Source organism: Pholis gunnellus, assembly GCF_910591455.1.
Source record: "Pholis gunnellus genome assembly, chromosome: 6".
Lineage (NCBI taxonomy): Eukaryota > Metazoa > Chordata > Actinopteri > Perciformes > Pholidae > Pholis > Pholis gunnellus.
The window spans coordinates 5845536-5872636 of NC_136532.1; the positions used below are offsets into that span (position 1 = coordinate 5845536).

The following is a 27101-nucleotide window of genomic DNA, read 5'->3' on the forward strand; positions in this document are numbered from 1 at the left end:
TTAGTTAGGTGTTTCAATATATCTTAACCTATACAGTTTTCAGTACAATTTCTTTTTTTTTTTTGACCAACTGGCACCAGAATGTGAGCAAAACGCCTCCATCTCCTCAAGTCTGTCTGAGCTTCATCACCGCTTCCTGTTATGAGCGTTTCAACGTTAGTAATACTTGATATACTTGGGTGTAACATGAAAATTGTGCTCCTGGTTGCAGCAGTATAGTTTGGCAGCACATGCACAGACTACAGCATTTTTTTATTATTATAATAGTTATTATTTCACCACTTTCTTTCTGTCACAAGCATCCTGAAACTCCAGATCCAAAAAAGTCGACCGATGAGATCGACCACTCCGACTCAGCGAAAAAGAGTTTTTTTGCGGCTGTGAGGGGACGGACATTTCATTGAGTGTCTCTTGGTTTGACGTGTCCTTTCAAAGCCTTTTTAGAGGCTACACACACGCACGCACATGCACACATACACAGACAGTACCGTAACCTCATAAACAAGTGTTCTTAATTGGTACAGCAAACACTTTGTACCTGTTATGAGAGGACAAACAAAAACTATTGCACAGTAACCGTCTTTCCAATCAGATCATGAGACAGTTGTGGAATTAAACATTTGAGTCCTTTTTGTTGTTTTTTGCCCCCTCCTCAAAAGTGTGTAAGGCCGTAGCAGTGCTTTAACAACTCCTCGGTAACAAAGTCTCTTCCTCATCAGTGCTGAATCTCTGGGAAAAAATAAAAATAACAAAAAGCTGCTCTATGGTTAATAAAGTCTACATGGAACAGCAGGACAGAGAGGTTTGGCGTCACTAAGGTTGTCCTTGGGTTTTTGTTAAATTCTCTAGGAGCTGAGAGGTGACTTCATGCTGTGTGGATCAGTAATGCAGCTGTAACGTCCAAGTGGAAGAGAGGGGGAAAGTGGAAAGGGAAGGGGGTCAAACAGCCTTCCAGTCCTTTCGAAGTGCGCGTGGAGACAGTAGAGGCGAAGGGTTTCTATTGCAGTTTCAGTGGCGTCCTATAGGGAATGACGGCCCGGTTGAGTTTCAGGTGTCGACCCGGAGCAGCACGGTCCAGTGTGGTTCAGGTCCAAGGTGTGTTGTGTGTGTGTGTGTGTGTGTGCTAGGAGGGAGAGAGGGGGCAGGCGAGGCAAGGAGGGGGCCGGGGCCTCTTACATGTTGAAGCCGTAAGCGGGCTGAGCCGGGAAGCCGGCAGGGGCGGCGGGGTAGCCGTAGCCGGCGTACGCCGGCTGGGGAGCCACTGGTGCAGGAGAGGGGGGCAACATCAGCTGCTGGCCTGATCACACAAACACACACACACACAAACACACACACACACAGGGTTACATGCTAATGGAGAACATTTACATTCATGTCAGTCTTTCACCAAAAACGTAACTCTTGTTCGTGCTGCTCAAAGAGACCATTAATACTGTTAATGGTGATGTAAAACCAATCTCTATTCAGGCAGCAGAGGTGTGTCCTGATTTTGGAAATGATCATAGTAGAAACGCCCCTACTGAATAACACAGTTGCTGCTGGTTTCATCACAAAAAGCTATATTGTAAACTGTAAAAATAGATTTGAAAAATAAAATAAATGAAAGCAAAAAGGGAAATTGAGTGTTTTCACAACATTGTTTTGGTAAATTACACATTTTCTCTGTCTCTCTGCTTTTGAATAGCAATATTATTTTTTCCAAATACTAACTGAGTGTGGCCAAAATTTCTTTAAGTCCGACTACAACAAGTAGACCAGTGGTTGCCAGATTGGACTGGTTTCCCCCCCAATTGGCGCTACTTTCAATCAAGTCGGGCTGGTAAAATATTATAAAAATACAATATAATCAAACAAGCTTTCATTTAATAACTTAAAAACACAGATGCAAAATAACTTAGTTGTTGTCCCTTACACATTATCATTATAATTATCTCATTAAATTTGGAGAAATATTTGATTGACGAGTTGTATTCAACGTCATCACCATTGGGAATTAAGTGTATTTTTTGGTCTGGCTGCACTCTGTGTGGGCTGTGATAGCCTAATTATCTTAATTATTTGACTGTAGTATTTGATGCAGATATGAAGCTTTGTGTACTTATGTCTTTTGTGACGTGCTGCCTGAGAACTTACCAAACACTATCGGCGGAGGCTCCGTCACTTCGTCCTCTTCGGTTTTCCTTTGGCTGTCTGCCTCGTCCAGTTTGTCCACCTGAGGGCAACAGAGACAAGGGAACGCATCAGACGGGGGTCGCACGCACACATACATTTTAGGCATCCTGCGGAAACCTCGTAACTCCCATGTGCTCGACTTTGCAGACAGTTAAAAAAATTTGAATCCAAGATTTTAAATATTAATTAAAAAAAATTAAAAAATTCCCATTAGTAACTTGTTATAAAACAATGTCAGCTGTCCAAAAAAATCATATATATATATTCAAAATAAAATATTTTTTGCTGGACACCTACAATGCAGTAATCATGGTGTTGCCAATTTTTTATTATTATAATATATTTGATGCAAAGCGTTATGTGACTACCCAAAAATGTGACTGGTTAACTCTGTAACTGTAGATGTATAGATACCCACTCCTGAGAGACAGAACTATACACACAGCACTCCGTAGTGCAGCGGGAGGTTACCTGAGAGAAGATGCCATGCACGTCTAATTTCTAACGCAGCTTCCAGTACCAATAAATGTTAAGTCAACAATCAAAGGGCCCGTTTACACCCATCACAAAAAAAACTAAGCAACCCCTCATCCCCTAGTGGCATCTAACCATGCTGAGACTACGACTCCTACTGTCACCTCAATTACAAAAGTACAATCAAATTTATTTTTATGCTGGAAAATTACATTTAACAAAAAAAAACAAAGCTATGCCTCTTTCCAGATACGATGCCATTTATTTTATTTTATTTTATTAATGTTTTAATTTATTTAATTTATTTAATTTATTTAATTTATTTAATTTATTAGACAGAATAGTTTCCAATGAAAACTGTTGACAACAAGCTCTGTGGATTATCGCGCAGAACAAGATCATCACTGCTTTTTGAGTTTCTAAAATTTCTAATTCTAGTGCTTTGAGCACTAGAATTAAAAGCAGATTCACACCAATAAGCTAAAAAACTACAACTACATCATGGCTAGATACCACTAGGGAGGGGGGGCTGTTTTAGTGTTTTAGTTTTTCGGGGGGGTAAAACTACAGCGGGATTGCAGGTTAAAGGAATATTAAATTGTTTATTAAGTGAAGGAGAAGCTATTCATGCCTATATAGATGCCGATGCTACGTTTCCAGCCATTCACAGTCAACAGTCTCATATCTAGAACTATGACAGTCACGGCTTCCACATGCATCCTGTCGGCAGCAGCAGCAGCCCCTCCTGACAGACTTTGGCTATTTCTCATTCCCATCAGAAGCTCACAGGTGAAGCTCATCTTCTCCAGGCGCACAGTGTTTGCGCAGTGAGTCGGTCGGCACTAAGACACTAAGTTCAAAGAAATCATCGGGGCATTGTGCTTCAACTGTGCAGATGTCAATAAAAAAAAGCAAGTGTAAGTGGAGGTGAATTAAAACAATGGTTCTGCTAAATCAATGGGGAATAAAAAATAAAAGAAATTTCAGTTGAGTCCTAATTTCGAGAAATGAAGAAAATAAAAATTTGGACAGAGGAGTGAAATGGTTAAACAGCACCTGTAAAGCACTTTTTTTCTGTATATGTGTAAATAAACAGTCATCATCTAATAGAAATAGATGTGATTTTAATGCACCGACCCAGAGACTGAGGAAAGGAGACTCTGTGACCTTCACTTAGTGTTTCGTAGCCCTGCGCTGATCTAACAGTTCAAATGTCTGAAACTAAAACGTGTTAACCAGGAGATGGAAACATGGGGATGCATCTAACAAGTTTTAGAGTGGCTCGCTCCCCTGGTCTTTGGAGAGAAAAAAAACTATAAAAAAAATCACTACAATTCTTATATTATACTACATTGAACCAAAACTGAAATATTCAGAATTCTTAAAAATGCCACTTGACACTTGATGCAGCCCCAGGAGAGAGGAGTTAGAGGGTGAGAGGGATCGGTTAGGTCAGGACAGACTAATCCTGAAGGACCGGTATGGAGTGCAGGCTTTGGCTCCAGCCGTCGACACAGCGGTCGACCGGGCCGAGACTTCTTCGGATGGCGTTCTACCTCCTGGACACGGTGAAAATCACCAGTCACGCGACGCCAGAAAAACACTTCTTAACCAAACTAGTGCAGATGATCGAATGATTTTAATCTCGCACCAGCAGCTTTAAATCTTTAATAGTCATGAACTTCACATCTCTAATTAGCTCGAAAGAAGATAATAAGATATTTCCTGTTACTTTATTTTTGCAAAAACTTTCTTCATATTTTCATGGATTTGTTTGTGCTTCGCTGCTGGAAAGCTTTTTTTTCTCTCCAAAACATGAGAAAATTCAGGTTTTGCCTCTGCCAACGACACTACGAGGCTCCCCAGGTAGATAGTTTAGAAAACCTCCTCCGGGCCCGACAAACTTTAAAATGTGTTTAAAAAAAACACGTGTTGCTGCTGAAGCGGAGCAAAAGCCTGCACGGACCACCGCAGCTGTCCGAGGTCCGGAGCGAGTCGGGGGGCCGCGCTCTCAGCCCTACGGTCCATGCTTTAAGGTTCCCGCGTCAGAAACCTCAGGGATGAGTTACAACGACAAAAAAAACAACACAGACAGGACACTTAAGAGACATGTATAAAAAAAAAGAGGGCCAGAGACCGTCACCTTCGCTGCAAACTCATCAACCTGGAAGAGAAGCCAAAGAGATGACCTCAAGTGACCTCACATGTCTGCAGGTCAGCACTATTTAGACCAGAGGGAGTACACTGCGAAAGACAATGCTTAACTAGCTTAACTAGCGTTACTTAAGAGAGCCTAAACTAAAGCTCCCTGTATGACCTGTTCTTTTTTAAATACCTCCAGGAGACTATTGTCTACCGCTCACCTGTCGGGACAGGTCGCTGTCAAAATCCTCAAATCCCCCCCCCCCCCCCCCCGCTAAAATAATATCTAATTATTAAAAACAACTTTTTAACATTTAAACAGAAACTAAACTGAGTCTTCGCATTGGTCTCCGGTGGAGTGCTCACCTTCGTCAGGTACTCTCTCATGACCTGGATGAAGTACGGCATGGCGAAGTCCATGATGTTGTGCCTCCAGGCCAGCTCCAGCACCACGTCGGGGTGCAGCAGGTCGTAGGAGGCGAACAGGCAGGCGGCGAAGCACTCCTTCCTGCCCTCCTCCAGGAACCACTGGAGCAGAGTCTCCGCCAGCTCGGCATCCTTGGACTCTGCGGCGTAGAGCATGGCATCCTGGGAAAAGGCGGAAAGCGTATTTAATTCATGATTAAAGCCCGTCTAAGCAATCATTTCTGTGCAGAGGCGGCTTCTCTCCTTGCATCTAGACTAGGATCTCTATTAACTGTACACAAGCAAACAAACAGCGCCATCTACAGGAACATGGAGGTAAATGTCAGAGCTTGGCTCAAATATTGTCACTGAGAGGGTTTTTCTTGTCCTACCTTGTAGAGCTTGTCCTTCTTGCAGAGCTCCACGCTCTGTCTCCAGCGGTTGTTGCCCTTGTAAAGGTAAGCGGCGATGCGGCGGAACTCAATCAGCTCGTGTTTCTCCAACCTCTGCGCCAGGCCGATGGTGTCGAAGTTGTCATAGGCATCGATGGATGCTCTCAGGCCCTGTGGATAACAACGCAGCGTCACATCACGGACCAAAAAAAAAAGGTGAGAAGAGGGATGGCTGAACCAGATAAGTTTCTTGGAACTGGACCTCAGCAGTGCCACCTAGTGGCGGCAGAAGCTGGGTATATTTCATAGACTGTGTATTAGAAGTGAACGGTGGTCACTGTGATGTCACCAGGCGGCGGCAACCTCCGGCTCTGGCGAGTGAAGCCAACGCGGAAGTGACTTAAACATACATTCTTTCTAACGGCCAAGTCTAGAAGATTGAAAGGACCTGTCAATCACAAGGTAGCCCCGCCCTAAAGCATACCCTGCTTTATGGTCTATTTGACTCTAAATGGACCATAATTTACTAAATGAACATCATGCTGTATTGAAGAAGACTTGAAACTAGAGATTGAGACCATAAACTCATGTTTACAATGTTCACTGAGGTAATAAATCAAGAGAGAAGTAGAGACATTTTCGCATAGACGTCTATACAATCTGACTTCTTTTAGGAGTCGCCCCCTGCTGGTTAGTAGATATATAATGCAAATTTAAGACACTTCCCCATTGGCTTCACTCAGCAGAACCGGAGGTTTCTGCCTGGTATAATTATTACGATATCAATTTACCATTTCAAAAGTGCCACTCAAATCTACACTACGCGGGGGGGGGGGGGGGGTAGGCAAGATAATTATCAACATCAGTGACATGGCTGAGAGACCTGGTAGTCTTCCTCCTCCGTCAGCAGGTTGTTGAGGGCTTCGTTGACCGACATGTTGTTGTGATTCTGGACGGACCTCAGGTAAGGCTTCACCACCTTCAGCTGGTTCATCTGGTTGAGCAAAAACAACCGCCGACTGCGTCAACGCCGTGCGCCACCGCATACTGAATGTACAGAGAAACTCAGACGGGTTTGGTCGCCGCCGGTTTACCTTGCTGAAGAAGGTGACAGCTCGGCTGTGGTCCAGCCGCGGGGACAGGATGGTCAGCAGGTCGTTCAGTAACAGGGGTTTGTATTCCAGGTAGAAGGAAAGAGATTTGTAGTACAACTCCACATTGGCGACCTGAGGGGAAATAACGATACATATAAAAGATCACAAAACGCAAAAGATGTGTAAGAAATGATCAGTCACAAACACTTGTTCACCTTCGCAATAATGTCCTTGAACGGCCCTTCTTTCCACGCATCCGTCGCGTGAGACATCATTGTGATGGCGGCGTTGTCAAACTCCTCGTATTTATCGTAGAGGAAAACCAGCTCTGCCCATAAATGAGACTGCTCTGCTGCACGAAGGACCTGGTGAACACAGAGAACCAAGAACAATGTCACACCGCGGCCCTCATCCGTGACCGTTGGTCACGAGCCAAGTTCCGGGACTCAGATTTAGTTTTTGGGGGTAAAACGTGACGTTGTACTTTGTTTGTACTTCTTTGAACCAATCCCGACGGTCTAGGGAGGCACCTTTGAGAACTGCTTCAAGCGAAAAAATGAACTTGTGCTGGAGGGATTGTAAACAGGTCGGAGATCACGCACACATTTTTTGGGGGGATTGACCAAAATTGAAATCATACTGGGAAGGGTTTCATAGAGAAATAATAAGACCCATTGTTTTATAGTATATATTATATCTGTTGCATATCTATTTATTGGTGGCAACTTTATCTTGACTCAAACCACTGCCACCAACACGACATTGATGACAGCTAAACTCTGTGTAAAGACAGAAAAGGCTCCTGCAATTACTTATATTGAATTACCAAAGTGATATTTATTTGTGAATTTGGCCAAAACTAACATCTGTTTTTTTTATTTATCTTTAAACAATGTTTTGTTTGCTGAACTATGAATTTTGATTTGTTAGTTTTATTTCCTGACATAAAATGAGCACCACGTGAACATAAGTGAATGTACTTTATGTAAAAGAAAAATGTAATACCCTACATTGGTACCAACATGTATCTTGGGGTTTTTAATCATGAGTATTGATCAGTCAACAAGCTGACAAATATTAACCAACATTTAAAAAAGGAAGGAAAACTATTTATTTTTAATTTTTAAATCTTGTCTGGAAGCTTTTAAGCAATAAATCAAAGGAGTTCATGGCACACAAACTATTTGATTAATAACAAAAGACGGCATTGTTTTGAAACACACACACACACACACCGACAGTTTCTACCTTTGGGATGTTGACTCTGGACCAGAAGAGCTCCAGGTGCTCCCTCATCTTCTGAGGCTTGAACTTTGAGTATAGGATGGCGAGCTCGGTGAACATGCCCATGTGGGCCCGCTCCAGACCCAGCGCGGCCTCCAGCAGGGCGATGAGCTCCTCGAAGTACCCGCGGTCCTGATAGTAGCTGATCAGGTCCTCCAGCTCGTCGGCGTGGATCACTATGTGGAGGCCGCAGATTTGTGCCAGCCGAAACTCCTCGCCGTCCACGCACGCGAAACACACCTGATCATCGGGGGGGGGGAGAGAGAGAGAGAGAGAGAGAGAGAGAGAGAGAGAGAGAGAGAGAGAGGATACTCCTGAAATCTTCTGTCCAGATTTGTATAAATGACCATTATACCACCATATGTCAGTTTTCCCGGCAGTCATTACGTACGTTGCGAAAGACACAAACTGGTAACAGAGTAAGTACAGAAACAAGGCTCGTGTCATGCTCCCCAAAATAATTGTGTAATTCAAAATGGTGAGGAGCTCAAATTAGACAAGCCCCTACAGTACCACATACACATTTATCTTAGAATATACTAAAAGGTGTTTTATGTGCCCGTTACCTCCTTCCACGTCCGCGTGCTGTTGGCTTTCCGGGCGCTGTCCACGGCCGCCTGGTACTCCCCGAGGTGGACCAGTGTCGACGCGAGGCGCGCAAAGTTGGACACGTTGTTGTACAAGAGCTTGGCCGCCTCGTGCATCCCCTCGTCATAACACCTATCGCCCACCTGGAGAGGGACAGGAAAGAAATGACACCCTCCGCTACGGCGCCACAGCCCTCTTAACACACACACACACACACACACACACACACACACACACACACAGCTGGGACGTGTTTCCTTTACCTGTTGTATGTGAGCATTGTTGGGCCCGTTGACAAACTCCTCCAGCTCGGCCAGACGGTTCGTTTTAGCCAAAGCAAAGATCAGCTCCGTCTCCACGTACGACTCTCTCGCTTTCTTTCGAGCCATCTGGAGGAATTTGACCAAGTCTTCCCAGTTATCTGAAAAAAAAAAAAAAAGGCGACACCTTTAAGATCACCACGGATCAACCGCACAAGAGAGACAACCGGCCATCTTGCTGGCCATTGCTAAAAAATGTCAAATCAGATGTCTCAATTGGAATGTGGCTCTCTGAAATGAATAGTTTTAAACCTTATTTGGTTCAGAAATAAGAGCAAAACATTTGACCCTTTCTGAAATGGGAAATCCCCCATTGCACTAAATTGATAGCGTCTCTTTTTAATCTTGTTTTGGGGATGTGATTGAATACGAGATGCTGCCCTGTGTCTCTCAAAGTTTGTTTAGTTATATCATTTTATTGCCACTGTTGTTTTTTTGATTTTAAAGTGTGAGCTGTTTGTTTGTTTGTCTTGTTAAATCTGTACTGCTTACCGCTCTTGCTGGCCGCGTTGACCACCTCCATGTACGCCGAGGGGTCGACGGCTTTGATGTACGAGTCGATGGCCTCCTTGACCAGGTCCCTCTGCAGCTGAGCTCGGGCCAGCTGGCTCCACACCGCGGGCTCGTTGCAGCGCTCCGCAAACTCGTAGGCGCGGTCCAAGTTCCCTATGTGCTCTATCAGTACCTGGGGAATGGAGAGAGACGGGACAGAATAGGGCCCTCACAATGAGACACGACACCGGGAAATAAAAGTACGTTTTACAAAAGTTTTGACGAGAGATGCACCGATGGAACCTGCGGCATCAATTGCCGACACAGTGTCTGTGCCTCTTCTGTGTTGTTCTTCCGTATACCAGTGACGGTGATGGTGACGTACTTGGTATACGGCAGGACTACACTTCAGCTTTGGTAGCTGTGGGGCGCAATGCTGCTCAAAAACGTCCTTCTTATCTTCGCTTGTGTTACGGTTCCAACAGCAGGATGGCATCCCAAAATATAGGAATACAAGAATATTTCCTTCATCGGCATTTCCCAGAGTTTATTTTGTATATCTGTCACGTGATAACAAATTCAAAATGCAACTTGTGCTAGAGTGGGGTCACCATAAAAGGGCAGCTGGAGCGGTCACAGTTTGTTTTAATCTCACCTGTATGGCCGAGGTGTTGACGTCAAACTTCTTGAAAATGGCGAAGGCTTCCTCAAAGAGCTCGTTGCTGATGGCGATGTTAGCGATGTCCGGAGCGTCATAGTTGTCCAGCTTGTTGATGTACTCCATCACGCGAGTGCGGTCGGCCTTGATGGCCGTCAAAATGAGCAGATTCTGGAGGTTTCTGTGGAAAAATACCCGCAACAGAAGGAATCATTTAAAAGAAAAAAAAGATGGAGCGTAATTGTGGTGAAATCATCGCGGTGCCTAACGCGGCACCGCAAGTCGTGCTTGCACCTGTGTTCACTGAAGACAGAGTTGTCCAGTACGATCTTCTCCAGCAGTTCGATCAGCTCGTTGGGCAGGTCCGCGGTCATGAAGGCCTTGACTGTGACGGACACCTCCTCTGGATCCTGGGTCTCTGACAGCGCCGTCTGCACCACCTGAGGTGAGATGGAATACAAGAAAAGATTGTGAAAAAACAAAAATAGCACTCATTCACAGCCTGCACTGTCAGAAACGGGGGTACAGTAGGAGTCCATTTTTAGCATGTTACTTCTGAGATGAGTGCATCACTTCAGGACACCTAACCTGGTCGATGAGTTGTCTTCTGAAGGGGTTGTTTTCTTCTAACACGTTCGCCCAGAGCTCTGCATCTTTCCGTCGCACCAGATAGCGAGCCTCGCTCTTGAACAAAGAGTTCTCGTTGCACACCTGAGAAGAAAACAAGAGAAAGAAACAACGCGATCAAATCCTCCTCCCGTGTTTTCGAACGACGCAAATGATCACAACGCGATCAACATACGCACTTTGATGAGATCCAGGTCACACTGTCCTCTCTCGTAGGCCACGCAGGCCAGGTGGGGGTCCCTCTTCTCGCAGTACTTCCCGACCACGGCGCTGTCGTAGAACGTGTTCTCCTTCAGGAAGCGCTCGGGCGTGTTGTTGCTGTCGATGTAGATCTTGGCCAGGGCGTTGTGGGTGGCCGGCTCCTCGCATCCGTCGTGGATACGGGACTCCAGCCACGACAGCAGAAGTTTTAACCTGAGGGGATGATGGAGAAACACGCTGCTTTTTCAAATATCATCTCAGCTAAAAATCACACAGAAAATGCAGCGAAGAAAGCTCTCGAATGCTGAGTACAGTCATCTCACTCTTACTGTTCCTGTGGTGCTGGAAGTACTCATGCTCACGTTCTCTCTCTTTCATACAGAGTTGTAACAACGGGGTTTTTTTTCAGTGACAGCAGCTTCACTCCATGTGGAAGAGCACATTTGCTGAGCGTGATTGAGGAATCTGTTTCTAACACAGGCCTCCAGAAGCCCAGGGAGAGAATCAACATCCGTCTCTCTTTAAAGAGGTTTCATTAAACACCCACTGGGTAAAGATTGCTTTTTGCAATCGGCACCGTGTCACTGTGACGCACAATCATCAAGCAGCATCGAATGAGACACGCAGGAGCAACTATGCAAGGTGACAAAGAAATAGCAGTGCAAGTCGTTTATCTCTCGGCCTCACCTGTTCCTCTTCTCCACCTCCTCCACCAGCTCGTCAGTGGAGAACTGCCCTCGGACCACCATGATCAGGTTCTTGATGACGTCCTCAGCACAGTCCACGTCCAACAGACCGCCTATCACCACCGGCAGACGACTGGGGTTCACCTGAATGCGTGCGCAACGAATCGACAATGAAGACTTCAGCACGCAGCCCATATAAGGCTTGGATTATTAAGTGGTAAACCAGATATGTATAAAGTCTTGATTCCTACTTTCTGTACGTAGATTTCAATGTATTTCTGTAGGTTGTTGCGGTAGAGGTAGAGCACCAGGTCGTGGACGAAGTCAAAGCGATCACACACAATGATGAGAGGAAGCTGGTCCGTTAGCTTGGCCTCCTACGAAGGGAAGGAAGGAAGGCGAGATTGAACCGTATCGAATGGCTAACAGCTCACAAGAATTGCTGCTGAATGATCAAAATAGTTTACACTGGGGATCCTTTTTTTTTTTTTTTTTACCTTGAGGAAGTTCTTCACCCTCTCTGGGTCGTAACAGTTGCTCTCCCTGGAGATCCGCTCCACTTCCTTGATCTGGCCGGTTTTGCAGGCGGCCTGGATGTACTTGAAGTGGACGTCGGGCTCCTGGCTGAAATTCACAATCGACCCAAGGAAGTAAAACAAGCCTTGAATAGAGATGGTGGAGGGGGGAGGGGGGGGAGGGGGAGAAAACAGCAGAAAAAGTCAGCTCAATCTATGCTAACGTAAAGCCTAAATTGAACACGCTCCCTTTCCTTTGATCCAGAGCTGCATCCCCCACAACCCCTACGGGTGACACCTACCCTCGTAGCTCTTGAAGGACTCGAAGAGCTCCACTAACGACTGAGTCCCCAGCTGCTCGTGATACTTGGACGCTACCTGGACACACAGCTGCAGGTTCTGCCTGATGTTGGCCGACAACATGGCCCTCAGACACTCCAGGGAGTCCTCCACCGATAAAGAGCCGAAGAAGTTCACCAGCCACTAAAAGGAGGAGGAGTCAGAAAAAGGAAAAGTCAAGAAGAAAAAAGTGAGACAGCGGGGTAAGAACGGATTTCCATATATTGTCACAAAAAAATAAATAAATAAAAAGGAGCAAAAGGTGGCTGCTCCCGACAGGGCGACGTCCACAGGGCGTACCTCTGGGTTGAGCAGGTGCGTGTGCACCACGGCCCGCTTGATGTCGTACTGGTCGGTGTAGTGCTCCAGAGCTCTCTGCAGCAGCCCCGCCTTCTCGCACAGCTGGGCAACGTGGGGGCGGTCATAGTGGGTGAACATCTGGTTGCCCAGGATCGCATCTGCTACCTGAAAAAAATAAAGAAATACGCATTTAAGTCTGACAGAGCCAAAGGTGAAGCTGCTTTTAATTAATCTAAACAGGGCAGTCTGAGTGTTCACCTGGGGCGCTTGCATGAGGTTCATCTCAAGCAGACGGGTCTGCAGGTGTCCCTCGGCTGGGCGGTTGTTCTTCAGAGCATCCAACAGGAAGGAGGTGCACTGCTGGATCAGGTTGCCCTCCATGAACACGTCGACGATCTACCACAGGGCAAGAGGGGGGAAAAAGAGGAGTGAAAAGTAAGGAAAAGACAAGTGGAAAGGCTAAGATTTTTGAAATTCCTACCATCTGTGAACCATGATATAGAGTTAGCACGCACGGAGAGATTAGAGTCGCACGCCATTAAGGACCACAGGCCCCGGAGGCCAGATGTTTCAGCTTTTCTTATTTGACGACAATGTGTGAAAAATGGGCGGTGACTTTAAGGAGCATCAAGTCCTCCGGTTGGAGATGTGGACTGAGCAGAGCAATGATGTGGCTTTTAAAACAAAGGTTAGGGGTGTGTGTGTGTGTGGGGGGGGGGGGGATTCACTGACTCAGTGGATTCCTGGCATTGCTGGCACATCTGGAATAACACAGACGGGGGCTCCCACACTGGGCACTTTATGTGTGTGTTTGCGTGCAGGCGTGAGGGGAGTGAATGCGCAGACATCATCGCATATCGCGAAGGGAGCGAGGCGTTCGTGTCCGTGCGCGTGTTACCTGGTTGATGTTGGCCAGCGGCTCCTCATCCTGGACCAGCATCTGGGCGAACTGCAGTCCCTGGTCTGGGTTGACGCGCATCACATTCCTCAGCAGAAACACCCAGTCTGGGGCGTAGCCCACCTACAAAAGCGCCGTTGATAAAAGCGGATATAAACGCAACTCAGTAACAACAAATTCACTCAAAGAAACCTCGTATTATGTTCTGCACTCGACATACAAACTTTACAGTAAACGTTGTACCACAATATAACAAGTGTTTCCACTTAATCGTAGCGTGTTTCCACATGTGTTACGAGTTAAACGTGGATCGAATAAATATGGTTTCCTTGCGTGAGGGAGTGGAGAAGTGAAGGCCTTTGAGCTGCTTTGACCTTTTTAGCGTACAGCACGATCTTCTGGAACTGGCCGGTCTCGGCGAAGCACTGGATGACCTTGCTGGGGACGTTAGCTCTGAGGTACACGCTAAGAGCCAGGGTGGGGTCCGAGGCCTTCACCAGGTCCCCCAGCTCCTCCGAGCACTCCAGCTGCAACACACACACACACACACACAATCACGGTAACTAATAGTTAGTAGTTAAGATTACATTTGGTGAGCAGGTATTTATAGGTTACGTTGCTCTAATCCCCCCCCCCCTGGTCCTACCTTGTCCTCCTTCAGCCATTTCTCCAGCAGCTGCTTGCGGCCCTGCTGCAAGACGGGCCGGCACAGCTCCAGAGACTCAAACTTGTTGAGCTGGCCCTGGTCCAGCAGAATACCGAAGTACTGCAACAGCGGCGAGGCCTGGCCCGGCTGGGCCGGGACGCTCTGGAACTTACGGATGGTCTCTGCCGTCCGCAGGATACCCTGAGCGGAGGAAGGACGGCCGGGATTATTTAACACTGAATCCCAGAGGGCGTAACTGGTATAGTTTCTAAATCATCACCGGATAAATACTCGACAGCTTGATCAACATTAAAGGGGGCCGGTGTGTAGCATTCGTAGCCGATCTATTGGCAGAAATGCAATGTAGTATTCATAACTATGTTTTCATGAGTGTATAATCACCTAAAACTAAAGCTGTGTTTATACTCGCCTGCGAGCTCTGTAAACAATTGTATTTGGCTGAAAAATATTTCCTCAAATATGGATTTTTAAGACCTCCTGTTTCTAAAGTGAACCAATTGTGACAGTCACGTGATCGCCTCGTGCTGGCTCCACCGCGGCGAGTATAAACAAAGCTTAAGAATCATTGGGTTTTCGTTAGCTTACAATTAACCCCTCATATCTAGATAGGAGTCCGCCGTGTTGCACAGCCATGTTTCTACAGTAGCCCAGAGCGGACAAACCAAACAACGGCTCTAGCGAGAGACACAACTCGACTTGAGGGAAGAGTTAGGGGAGGGGCATTCAGTTGGTTGCAACCTGCAACCTCACCACTAGATGCCGCCAGATCCTACACACTGTCCCTTTAAATACAACTGTAAGAATGCACGCAAGCACCTTTTCTGACTTTTTGCTAGTGCTTCTGGTACATATTTGGATGCGTAATCGGTACGACGCAGCGGTAAAACACGGGCGTACCTTGGGTGCCGACGCAGAGACCTTTGCGGCCTCTGAGTAACTCCCCTGGGAAAACAGAGTGTTGAACTTCCTGGCAAAAATCTCCTCAGCCCCAGCCAGGTTGGACCTCACAGCCATCCTCAAGGCCAGATCGGGGTTCTGCAGGACGTTGGTGGCATAGTTGACAATGTTTTCCTCCTCAACACACACTGACAACACCTGGAAAGAAAACATATATCAATACCTCAGATCGGTTTTCATAAAAAAACATCATAAGCAGAGCTATTATTTATGTTGTATAAACCATGTAAATAAAAATAATTACTTATGGCCCGTTTCTCACCTGTCCCTTCTTGTTGACCCCGATAATTCCCGAGGTGGCTTCATGTGGGGCGGTTACAAAGATGGTCTCTGCACTGATTCGGTTCATGTAGATGCACACTCCAGACTCCAGGTCATACAGGTGAATGTAACCGTACTTTGTGATCAAATATATGACGCCGTGCTTGTTACCAATCTGGAGAGAATGATCAGAGACAGAGATTTCAGCAGCTGTCACCCCTTAGTTTACCACAGAAACCATGAAGTAGCACGGAGGGAGTCCTTCCTCACCTGCATAGCTACAGGAAAGTCTGTCTGGGCCTCTGGGGGGAAGAACACATCCACTGCTTTCTTAGCAAATGGCTGGTTTCCTGCAGCTGGCTGACCAACTTCAATGATGTGCAACTGAAAGAAGAAAGCCCACATAAAGAATTGACCCCAGTAGGTGGGCAGCCAATCACAGTAAAGCAAATGTAAACACGGAGAAAGTAGACAATGCACACTAATAATCTTTTTGTTGAGCTATTTTGGAGACCGAGAGGCGTGTAGCACAAAGGTTGTTTTACCTAGGATCTTATCTATTTTGCACATCACACGCTCTTTGTTCAGAGACTAAATACACTGCGATAGCATCATGAGATCTTTGTCTTCAATCCAGGGGGCCTCACCTTTCCCCCGGCCTGTGAGCGCACGGCAAAACAGAAGAGGGTGGAGGGTTTGGCATTTCCCTCCACTTTGAACTCCCCGAAGGCAGCGGCGTGGCCCTCGATGGGCTGGGACACTTTCCTGTCAACGGAATACAGCTGCATGGCCCCGACCACGCGGTTTTGCTGCGGGGCAAAAAGAGACAAAAACAAGGAGGGGGAGAAATCATTGATGCATTGATAACACTACAGAGGAAAAGTTTTACATTTTGGGAAATACGCTTATTCGCTTGCTTGCCAAGAGTTAGACAAGATCGATTTTCTAGCCTGAAATCTCGCAAACTGCCTTAAACTTGCATTCTTCCTGATGACCAGCAGGTGGCGGTGACTGATTGAAAAAAGAAAACAGATTGTATAGAAGTCTATAAGAAGATGACTCTACTTCTCTCTTGATTTATTACCTCAGTAAACATTGTAAACATGAGTTTATGGTCTCAATCTCTAGTTTCAAGTCTTCTTCAATACAGCATGATGTTCATTTAGTATATCACGATCCAATAGACGATCCAAATAGACCATAAAGCAGGGTATGCTTTAGGGCGGGGCTACCTTGTGATTGACAGGTTACTACCACGGAGTTGTCCAGTCTTGGAGTTGTCCATGTTTTTGGTTTTTGAACTTTAAACCTTTCAGTGCGTTTTCAGTTCAGGAAAGTTAATTGTAACATTTGTGGTCGCCTTTGTCAGTGTTCGGTTCTACTTAGCACCGCCCTCTCGTGTCACTTCTGGTTGCAAAAAAGCCAAGATGGACAAAAAGACGAACTCAAGGCTGTCGACAAAGCAATGTGTGACGTGGTTCCCTCTATATACGGTCTATGCCTTGAACAGAGCCAGGCTAGCCATTCATCCCACATTTCCATTCTTAATGCTAAGCTAGGCTTTGCGCCTTCTGAATCCAGCTTCAAAAAAACAAATAAGCGTACTTTCCAAAACTATTTATTTCAGATGAAAACAATGGGTGAATGTCTGAATCTCTTCTTCTTCCTCCTCCTTTTTCAGAGTGCAAACAATAAAATCATTCTTGGCACCATCATGTCATTAATGTCGCCACAATTACACTGCTAAACATTTGTTCAGTCCCTTTCTGCTTTACCTTCTAGGCTAGCTCACACTTAACATCACACCAACCCACTTCTCCCTTTTTTTCAAAAAGCTTTGTTTTCCCCAGGCTGGTATTTCTGCATGTATCCACAGTGGAAAGTCTTTTTTAGAACTATTGTTTTTGGGTGAAAAAGTGGACTTTCATGTCCTATGGCGCTGTAGATAAGGGATCAGAGGGACAGTGATAAATCATGCTAATTCCTTTCAAAGATATGCTTCTGTCATGAGCACCTCTACAGCGAGAGGCATGAGTAAACATGTTTTCATACCTGCGCAGAAATCCCTATCAGCAGCAGCCACTTCTGTTGCTCGTCAGTTCTGTAGTTGATGATCTGACACCCCGCCAGACTGGCGTGCCGATCGAATACTTTGGCGGGCTGGGAATCCCCCTCCATGCTCCAGTGAAAGACAGCCGTGTCCGTCACCAAGGCGACAGTGTTTATCGAGATCCACTTCCAGAACATGACCTCCTCTGTCATGGTGTGCGCCTTCACCTTGCTCTTCATCTCAATGTTGAAGATCTGCAGCGTCTTGGCGGCTGAGGGGAGGTGAGGAAACGGAGAGCAGACGTGAGACCAACCGGCAGCGAGAAAAACGGCATTCAACCTTTTTTATCTTCATTTATTCTAACAATGTTTTGCATGAATAATGAAATAATGTAAATGAAAGCCTTTTAATAAACAGGCATGTACATGAATTTGTGAAAGTTTGAGATGGTTTGTTTTATCTATGGGCTGATAAAAAAAAAAAACTCCATAGCTAGACACCACGAGAGAACAGAGAAAGTCAGATTTTTGTTTTTCTGGTTATGGGTGTTTTATAGCCCAAGGAAATATGGCTGACACTTCCTGGGTGCAACTGACCTCTGGCTACAGGAAGTAGACAGCATCTCCAAGAAGGGCTGGTGTGTTATATCGACATTATGCGAGCCTAGATATCGTTTGAGATATCGTAATACCGTAAAATAATTAGTTTTTCCCTGGTTTTGAAGGCTGCTTTACAGAAGAATTAGGTAATTATCGGAACTTACCAAACTGTTCTAGCTGTGCTAATCATTTGCCTTTAACCCACTTAGTAATTATATCTACATTACTGATTATTATTCATCAAAAATCTAATTGTGCAAATGTTTTGTGAAAGCACCAATAGTCAAGCCTACAAAAAAAAGATATTGCGTTATTTGATTTCCTCCATATTGCCCTGCACCAGCTTCAAGAAGGTCCTCGCGCTAAACTGACTAAACTTGGAGATATGACGTCTCGCTGAGCCGTCATAATGTGTCCGTGCTCTAGAATGCTGTTGCGAGTCCGTCACAGGATCAGCCACGACCTCCATTGACCAACAAACACACGAGGAACGAAAAACAAACGGGTGAGGAAATGAGTGATTGACACACAGCCATGATGGTACACTGACGGTATCACATGCGTGGGGGGGGGGAGAGGGGGGGGGTGTTTATGAGAGACACATGGCCACTGTATCATCACGGCAGAGCAGACAGACGGGAAGCAACTCACCGTCTGAGAGAGGACGGAAAGCAAGGGAGAGAAAAGCAAAGTGTCAATCAGGTAAGAACGAGACAGACCAGAGGGGAAAGGGCAAAGGGGGGGGGGGGGGGGGGGGGTTATGTCAGAGAAGCATTATAGGCAAATCATCCTGATCAGCGCTTGTGTTTGTGCTCCAAGGGCAAGAATCTGTGGCAGAAAATCGGTTTGGCACGACAAATTTAGTACATCCGGGCAATAAAAGGGAGTGCAGTGCGCGCTACATATTTACAGCATCGACGGAGCATCAGCCGTTGCACAGCGATGCCAGTAAATCTGTTAGAACTAGGGAGAGATGGACAGCGCCGACGCCACGTGGACTTCATCCTGGGATTTTGAACGGCAATAATAACTTTTTACGGTCGTGCCGCCGCGCGTCTCTCTCACCTTTCAGGGCGATGACCTTGCTGGCCGGGTTCATGATGGCACTGTCGGCAGAGATGGGTCTCCTGATCGGGTTGGTGGGGTCGGACATGTCCACGATCACCACCTGGTTCTGCTCACCCACCTTCTCCCTGATGCAGATGAACTTGTCCGACTCCATGGTCAGATAGCTGAACCCGATGTTGGCTGGGTTCACGCCCATGTTCTGCAACTGGAAATATACAACACAAAAACAGTAATGAGAATCTTTACCCAGATAGGGTGACGTAACACACCAGAATGCAGTTGTCAGCAGGGCAAATGTACATTCTGAGAGTTTATTCATGTTTTTGTCAACAATTGCACCTTGATGACTGACAAATACATGCATGTATCTGCTTACAACGACATTATACATTCGATTCTAAATAGGGAGAGTGTTACCTAATCATTAGAAAAGGATGAGCTGGTATTTGACTCATAGTTTTATTTGTGCTTGAACCAAAACATGTTAAATGAATAAAAGCATACAAGACTTCTCTATTACACTGTGCCTTTGTTTGGACTAAAAGTAAAAACTCAGCTAATAGTGGAATATTCCAACTTAACAGAGCTTTAAGACCACTGAAGGAGTCCCGCCTCCATCACGACAACAACAACAACAAAAGAAAGAGCTGTGGGGAAACATAAATGGCAGCAGCTGACATTTGCCTTGCAAAGTCAAAAAAAAAAAGGCTGCACGGAGCCAAACTGTGTTTGGATTTTAAAATAGCAGCAGGTCTGCTCCATGCTTTTCCAGGGAGATTCTTAAATGCTGGAGCGGTGGGAACAAGCGTGGCCACACGGGACGTTAACTCTCACTCTTATTATAGCCGCTAATAATCTCCTGAATTTACTGAAGTATTTTGAGAACTATGTCTGATGACGTTTGTTTTTTCTTCCCATCGTAACCACCATCAAAAGTGGGGCGTCACTTTATTTCAGCAAGGCCTGAGGTTGAAGCCTGACGCTGCATTTACCCGTCATTATGTGAGCCAGCCGGCTGCGAGGAAGTTTAATTACCGCCAGATCATCATTCAGCCGAAACCGGTCTGGAACTACATTAAAGAAAATCAGGAATAGAGATCCACCAAAAAACCAATGCACACATTTGAATCTGTTTCTAAATAAAGCACCGTCAGCAAATCCCAGTATGCTATTCAGCATATTTACTTTTCTAATGAGAAGAAGTCCCCAGGTGTAACAACAAGGCCTCAGACGCTGATGTCAGTTTTTCTGCTGCGTCAAATCTCAGCAGAACTAACGGACGTTAAAAAAAAAGGCTCCACCTCGGTAAACGGACGACGAACAGAGGAATCATTGTGCACACTTGTGTCAAACTGACCAGACCGAAAACATGCTCTCTCTCTCGCTCTCTCTCTCTCTCTCTCCTCTCTCTCTCTCTCTCCTCTCTCTCCCCTCTCTCTCCTCTCTCTCCTCTCTCTCTCTCTCTCTCTCTCCCCCCCCACACTCTGAACGACTGAACTGACTGCATTATGCAGTCTGAGGCAAGCGGAAAGGAATCCTTACGCTCATCACAAGGACTGTACTATCTCTCAGTTGGCAGGTTGGAGCAGGACGGCCAGATCCCGACCGCTGAGCCATTTAAAGCATGTCATCTACATAACAGGAAGGATGCAGCAGGAAGGATGTCATCATCATCAGTCGGTGGGGGGTCGGACGGAGGGGTCGCGATGAAAGAAGCTCTTTTCTACATTATTCATGTCCGAGAAATGAGATTTTTTAGAGATATATTTCTAATTACACTGGTTGCATAACAGCTGCACTAATCAATATCTTTTACGTTATCCGTGGATCAAATTGCTGTGTGTAATGTGAAAGGAGAAACCCCACATAGAAATATCGCTCGTCGACTCCTCGAGGCTCTGCAGAGATTTTTTTTTATCCTCTTTTAACTCATTGTTTTCTGTTTTTATGACCCAACAAACTCTCATCCAACCCTGTGTTCAGCAGCCACCCATGCAACTTAGTTGTTATCATCATGTCTAAACGTTTAACTGAAGCATGCCGCAATGGAATGACCAAACACCATCATTTTATTGTTCTGCAAACCTCTGCTGCATGCATGCACTGCATAACACAATTTGTTTCTTCAAAAATCTGTTTTAAGCTGAAAAAGATGAGTTGATTCACAGAAAACTAAAGCAATAAATGTACTTTTTTTGTTGATTGCTTAAGTTGTCCCTCAAGCAAAAACCTACATTTTGATTTTGAACCATTGGACTCACACAATTAACTATTTAAAGACTTCGTCTTGCTCTCTGTGAAACTGCGATGGGCGTTTTTCACTTATTCCTACATTAGTAATTGGCAGATTAATCAATGATGAGAATAATAGTTCCATTTGGGTTGTTTTACATACTGTATGATTTGCAGACATAAAACACACCTTTCAGGTCTGCTTTTAACCTCTAACCAAATGCCTATTTCTGTAATGTATCTATATATTTAATATTTCTCTCTATTTCATCCCCTTTGCAAAGTGTCGTTGAGTTTTTTGAAAGTGCATCCTAAATACAATTATTATTATTATACATAAACCAACCACTTAGCTGCAACTCAATGTATAGTTGGTTTGTGGGGAGTTTCGGGGGACGTACGAGACAAAGGCTTCTTAAAAAGGCCACAGAGAGAAGACCTGAGGGAGGACTGGAGCCATATGCTGCATCTCCTGGAGACTGCCAGAACTATCTCTGGGCGAGGAAGGGGAGGGAAACCACAATAAATATAGTGGGGAGGGGGGGGGGGGGGAGATAAGGACGGGAGTGAAAGGGAGAGCTCGAGACACAGTCCAGCATCGATGCCTAAAACGAACGGGAGGCTTGGTGTGTGAGGAGAGAAGCCGGAGTGATGAATGTAGGTTTTATGAGATATGAAGGAGGACGGGATGTCTGTACAGCACGGTTCCAGTAACACAGGCCTTTGGCAATCTTCAGCTCAGGGTGGGGCAACTGACTCACCGGAAGAACCCCCCCCCCCCCCCCCACTCCTTCTCAGTAGAACATTCCAGACTAAAAATCACACTTCAGCTACATAACGTAGGCTACCTCTAGGAAAACGTCTCCACACACACACACACACACAGACTCCTAGAAGTCCTCTTCCCTCAACAGCTGAGATTAACATTCACAAAAAAATTACACATCACGGTAAACAAGAGCAGCAGGACTTAGCTGATGACACAGCGCTGACGGTATTTTGGTGAGTCATAGACCGGGTGGATGCGATGCCGAGGCACTGACGCGTCGCATCAGCAGCTGAAGGGGTTTTGGGTTCACGGGGAAAAGAGATTATGCGAGCGCAATTAAAAAAGGAGGCCTGCAGCTACTTGGCACTTCCTTACACGAGCTGTAGGTACAGGGTTGTGTGTGTGTGTGTGTGTAGCCTATAATATAGATGATAATGAAAACCGTACAGCTGCTCTAATCAATATTCTCTGCTAACATTGGATCGAATGAATATATATATGAAAGTCGCTTCTAGTGACGACCCCACGGGTAATTATCGCTCAGCTCTGCAGCTCCCACTCTGCTCTATGCAGCGTTTCAAAGCGCCATTCAGCTCATTTAAAAAAAAAAAAAGAATGCCAGCCTAGCGTTTACCGAAACATTCGGTGAATAAGCACAACATGAATCCGCAGAAAGGCACAGTTCCCTGCTCTTTCGGCGAGCAGCCGTCCGTCCTCGTCCGTCCTCGTCCACCGCAGGTCACGTTAGCGGCGCCACACGGAGTTTGGTCATAAGAATGGGCTAATAGGCTACATGGAAGCTAATCACTTAGGTAATCGTTTAGCTGCGAATGTATTTTTAAGATTTTGGAACTGCTTAAAAAAAAAGACTATTTGTTTACATACAAGAAGTATAAAGCAATGTTGATTTTTTTCTTAATTCATTGTCTTTTTTGCTCACAAAACAATAAAAAAAAGAACCGAATGGATAAGTAGTATCGATAAAGAGTACTTGTATCGATAAAATCACCATAGTGATAATATGTCAGTGGTTGTGTTTACAACTGGTTTGTGCTGCCCTCAAGTGGCCCAAAAAAAAACAGAAATCAGTAAACTGCGGAAACGGTGAAAGCGAAACGGCGAAAGCGGTGGAGACATGAAAAGCAATAATCCAGCTTTTTTCTCTTTCTTTTCTCTTAATTTTTTCCTGAGTCAATAAGACATTTACTGTTTTTTGTTTTTCTCAATTCGCCAGCTGGTGCTACAATGTCCTGTGATGTAGGTCCTTTGGATGCAAACATATTTGGGACACTGTTCATGACAATAACCAAATATTGTCGTACTACGGTATTTATTATAATGGGTATTTTATCGACAAAACGACGAGTTGAATCATCGAGAAAATAATCTGCAAAACAACCAGAACAGTCCAGTTATTGCAGCTTTAACAGCATGAGACTAATTTCACATTGCAGAGCGAGACACAATGTGCGTATTGTCTCGCGTGACTGACCGCTGTTGTCGTGAGTCACTTCTGGTGACTGAAAACAGACGCTTCTTCATCCCCGCCTGCCACCGCCGTGGCTGCAGATGTGTCCTGTTAGGGCCCCCCATGTCATCCTGCTTTCCCGTCCTGATGTGATTTGCCGGACTTTAATAGAGCCCGCTTACCATATCCCCCTATCCCCCCATGGCGGCGTCATCTCATCACCACGGATACGGCAGCAACGCACCGGGATGCCGTAAAAACGGCCGCAGAGCAGCAAGGTTGGACTCTTGCTAGACTCAACTAGACGGGACAATGTTCAAGGCTCTTCAGAGCTGCAGGACATTTTTTTTAGTACGTATAGGGCCGGAGCCACATAAGCTGCAAATGACTCTCCCCTTTGGCACTTTCATGATCCAACAGACTATTCTTACATCTTGCCATCCGACATTAATCAATCATCTGGAGGCCGCGGCGAAATGATGTAGCTTACGTTCCTGCTCCGCACACACTCAACTATAGGGCATCCGGGCCGTTTGGTCAGCTGATGGTGAACTTTGACTCACGGCCTGGAACTCGGATCATAAATCACAGCGACGTAAACGAGGGAGGGAGACAAAGAGTGACGGTGGAGGAGAGACTTCACACGGCGTTAATGACACGGCTACTGAACTGGAGGGAGAAAAATCTATTCATGCATCTTCCGTGTTAGAGAACTGTATCGAGGCCGAGATGTTCGGAAGCGTCGGGGGGGGGGTCGCGGGGGTCGCTCTTGATCTCATGCCGGTGCCTCATCTTTAAAAACCTGAGTCTGTGTTACACTCCTGAGCAACCGGCCCAGACTGCAGACACTGAGCTGTAAATACCAGGGCCGAGAGAGAGAGAGAGTGAGAGAGAGAAAAAAAGAAAGCTAAACAACTTGAGGCCCAAAGTCCTGGGTTCGCAAATTCCAAGCATTTTTTTGACTCTGCTGGAGCCACCTAGATTCACAGAGGGATACGACTACAGGGGCCGAGCTGGGATTTCATGGTAGAGGTGGAACGTAGAAGCAGAAGGCTGCTTATCACTGTCTCAAGGCGGTCGGGAGGGGGGGGGGGGGGGGGGGGTGTCTCTTAGGAGATGTGTAAGGGAAAGGCATGTGCCGTTAAGAGCTACGTGAACTCATAACCCAGACATCGCCAGGTTCCGAGCTGCCCTCCTCCATCAGCAAAGCAACAACAGGCCTGTCAGAGAGGAGAGGAGAGCAGCCCCGTGGCCTGCAGGCTCTGTTGGCCAACACCGTTTTTTTGGAGGATAAAGGACCTTTGGCTGGCGAAAGTGGGGCTACCGGCCAGAGGAAGGGAAGCACACAGAGAGTGTGTGTGTGTGTGTGTGTGTGTGTGTGTGTGTGTGTGTGTGTGTGTGTGTGTGTGTGAGGGGGGGGGGGGGTTCTCGTGAAAGGCCATTTCACTGCCTGCTGTTACCATAACAACAGGCTACAGACGAGGGGAGGTCGAGGGGGGTGCGCGTCACAAAACTTTTCTCCTCTGGCTGCAAGACACCGAGCACTATGGGGGCTGCTGCTGCTGTGGGACGATGATCAAAGACCAAACCAGAGGTTTAAAAAGAAAAGGGGGGGGGGGGGGGGCATAGTGGAAATAGTTCCTCCACAGAAGACCCAAATAAGTGGCTGTTTGTTTCCCCCTTTCTGTCACAGACTGTAACAGGGGGGGCATTTTGTGTGTCATGTTGATGCTGATCATTTTGAAGCTGCACAAGATGCTCCTCTGGCATGAAAATATACTAAACAAGTGGAGCAGGGAGACACGTCCAAATCAATAGCTGTGAGCCAAAGCCACCATCAGAACAGCTTCTTTCCACTGGCCGTCACCCATCAGTCATACAGTGTCAGAAACAAATCCATGAGCAACAATCGGTACCTATATATTCTATATATCTATACATTTCCCACCTACCTCATTTACATAAAGTATCCTGTGACAATCTTTCCATATGTAGCTACTCAAGCCCCCTTGCACTGTGTATCATTGCACTTTTATCTCCATTTCATTGTCATTTCATTGTTCATATATATACACTTTGTATATATATTTATATGTACATAGCAGTTCAATACTTTGTTTTTGTTTATTCGTCTATTTATGTGTATGTACGTTGAAAGTCCTTGCATGTGTGCGCATACATGGCCAATAAGACTGACTCTGATATAGATGCTGTAATATGACACTTTAATTTCATATATGGGGTTTGGGTTACTGCGGCATCGACACTTGCGGCTCAAATAAGGTGGTTTTTTTTTTTTTTTTACCGGCTGGCATTACAGCGGAGTGATGCGGATTTCGGAAGTTATTCAACTGTTGTAAATAAATAAATATGCCTCTGCCTCTTCACACTTCGATGGTGTTGTTGCCGTAGTTGAAGGTTACAAAGTCGTGAACATGGTCGCTGCAGGACATGACAACAACATGGTAGCCACCGAAGCTGGGAGCGCGAGTGCCATCCGGGTTCACGGTTACAATGTTACCGACAACAGCTGAGCTCAGTTGTCAAGACGCCCCAGTTTGCACCGGAGCGGATTGAACGAGACAGCGGCGTTTTTCCACTTGAATGAGGGGGGGGGGGGGAACTGCGGCGTATCAACGCACACACACGCACGCACGCGCCGGTCCGCATTGGAGCTGCTGCTGTATACGATCTGACTGGATCTTTTTTTATTTATTTTTTACAAGTCATCATCTGGCTGGGCAGAGGAAAACTAGGCCTGTAGCTATATTGAGCACCAACCCCGGCAGCCCTATTTCAGATTCCCTTTAAATGCGACACGTGTGTGTGTGTGTGCGCGCGCGCGGCACATGCTGCGCAAAAAAAAAAAAATAAATGAGCTGAAATAAATTTTCATAGGGCTTTTTTCCCCCTCTCGCTCTTTCGTCTCTGCTTACCTGCAGATGTTCCTGAAATCGTATCGGCAGTATCTGAGCCATGTCTGGAGGGGTTTTCTCTCTCCGGAGAGTCCGCGAGGAAGGAAAAGGGGGAAGGGGACAGCAGCAGGAGGGTTAGAGGGGATCTTGCTCTGTTAGTGCCCCCCAAAAACGTCCCCAAAAGTCGGATCCGATGGGCAGCGGTGGGTAGCCTGCGTTGGTATCACACGAATCCACTGACTGCTCCCATTCAGTTGCCCCCCCCCACCCCCGCCCCCATTACGCCAGTCCTGATTTGAAAACTCCGCACCTCCGCTCAGAAAACTAGTCCGCTTCAACTACTACTGGCGTGTAAACCAGCTCCTCCACGAGCTATGTAACTACACGTGGGTTTTCCAAAAACTAAAATAAAAATTGGTTATTGAAAGTGATGACTTCTCATAAGCTCCCCGTTTCGTTTCGGTGATTTATTCATTTTTTCCTCTCCTCAGAGCTGTCAATGCAAGCGCGTCGGATGTGCAGTTTGTA

At 46.0% G+C, this 27101-nt stretch overlaps 1 protein-coding gene across 2 annotated transcripts; it reads right to left on the reverse strand.

Moving 5' to 3' along the window:
* On the reverse strand, positions 1-26810 carry cltcl1 (clathrin, heavy chain-like 1). Of its 2 annotated transcripts, XM_079160640.1 has the most exons (32): positions 26595-26810; positions 19187-19394; positions 17525-17793; positions 16120-16281; positions 15743-15856; positions 15474-15647; positions 15152-15349; positions 14234-14434; positions 13962-14114; positions 13588-13710; positions 12948-13085; positions 12690-12854; positions 12353-12533; positions 12033-12196; positions 11787-11912; positions 11537-11679; positions 10828-11062; positions 10610-10732; positions 10316-10461; positions 10019-10202; positions 9364-9556; positions 8815-8972; positions 8530-8694; positions 7928-8203; positions 6895-7044; positions 6680-6811; positions 6469-6579; positions 5586-5756; positions 5155-5376; positions 4784-4810; positions 2134-2212; positions 1-1297 (listed from the first exon to the last, which is right to left on the reverse strand). In XM_079160640.1, exons 1-32 carry the CDS (start codon positions 26634-26636, stop codon positions 1173-1175), a joined length of 5058 nt encoding a protein of 1685 aa, XP_079016766.1. In that variant the 5' UTR covers positions 26637-26810; the 3' UTR covers positions 1-1172. The 2 variants fall into 2 exon arrangements, with proteins under 2 accessions (XP_079016766.1, XP_079016767.1); XM_079160641.1 differs by lacking the exon at positions 4784-4810.
* Positions 26811-27101: the final 291 nt, after the last annotated feature.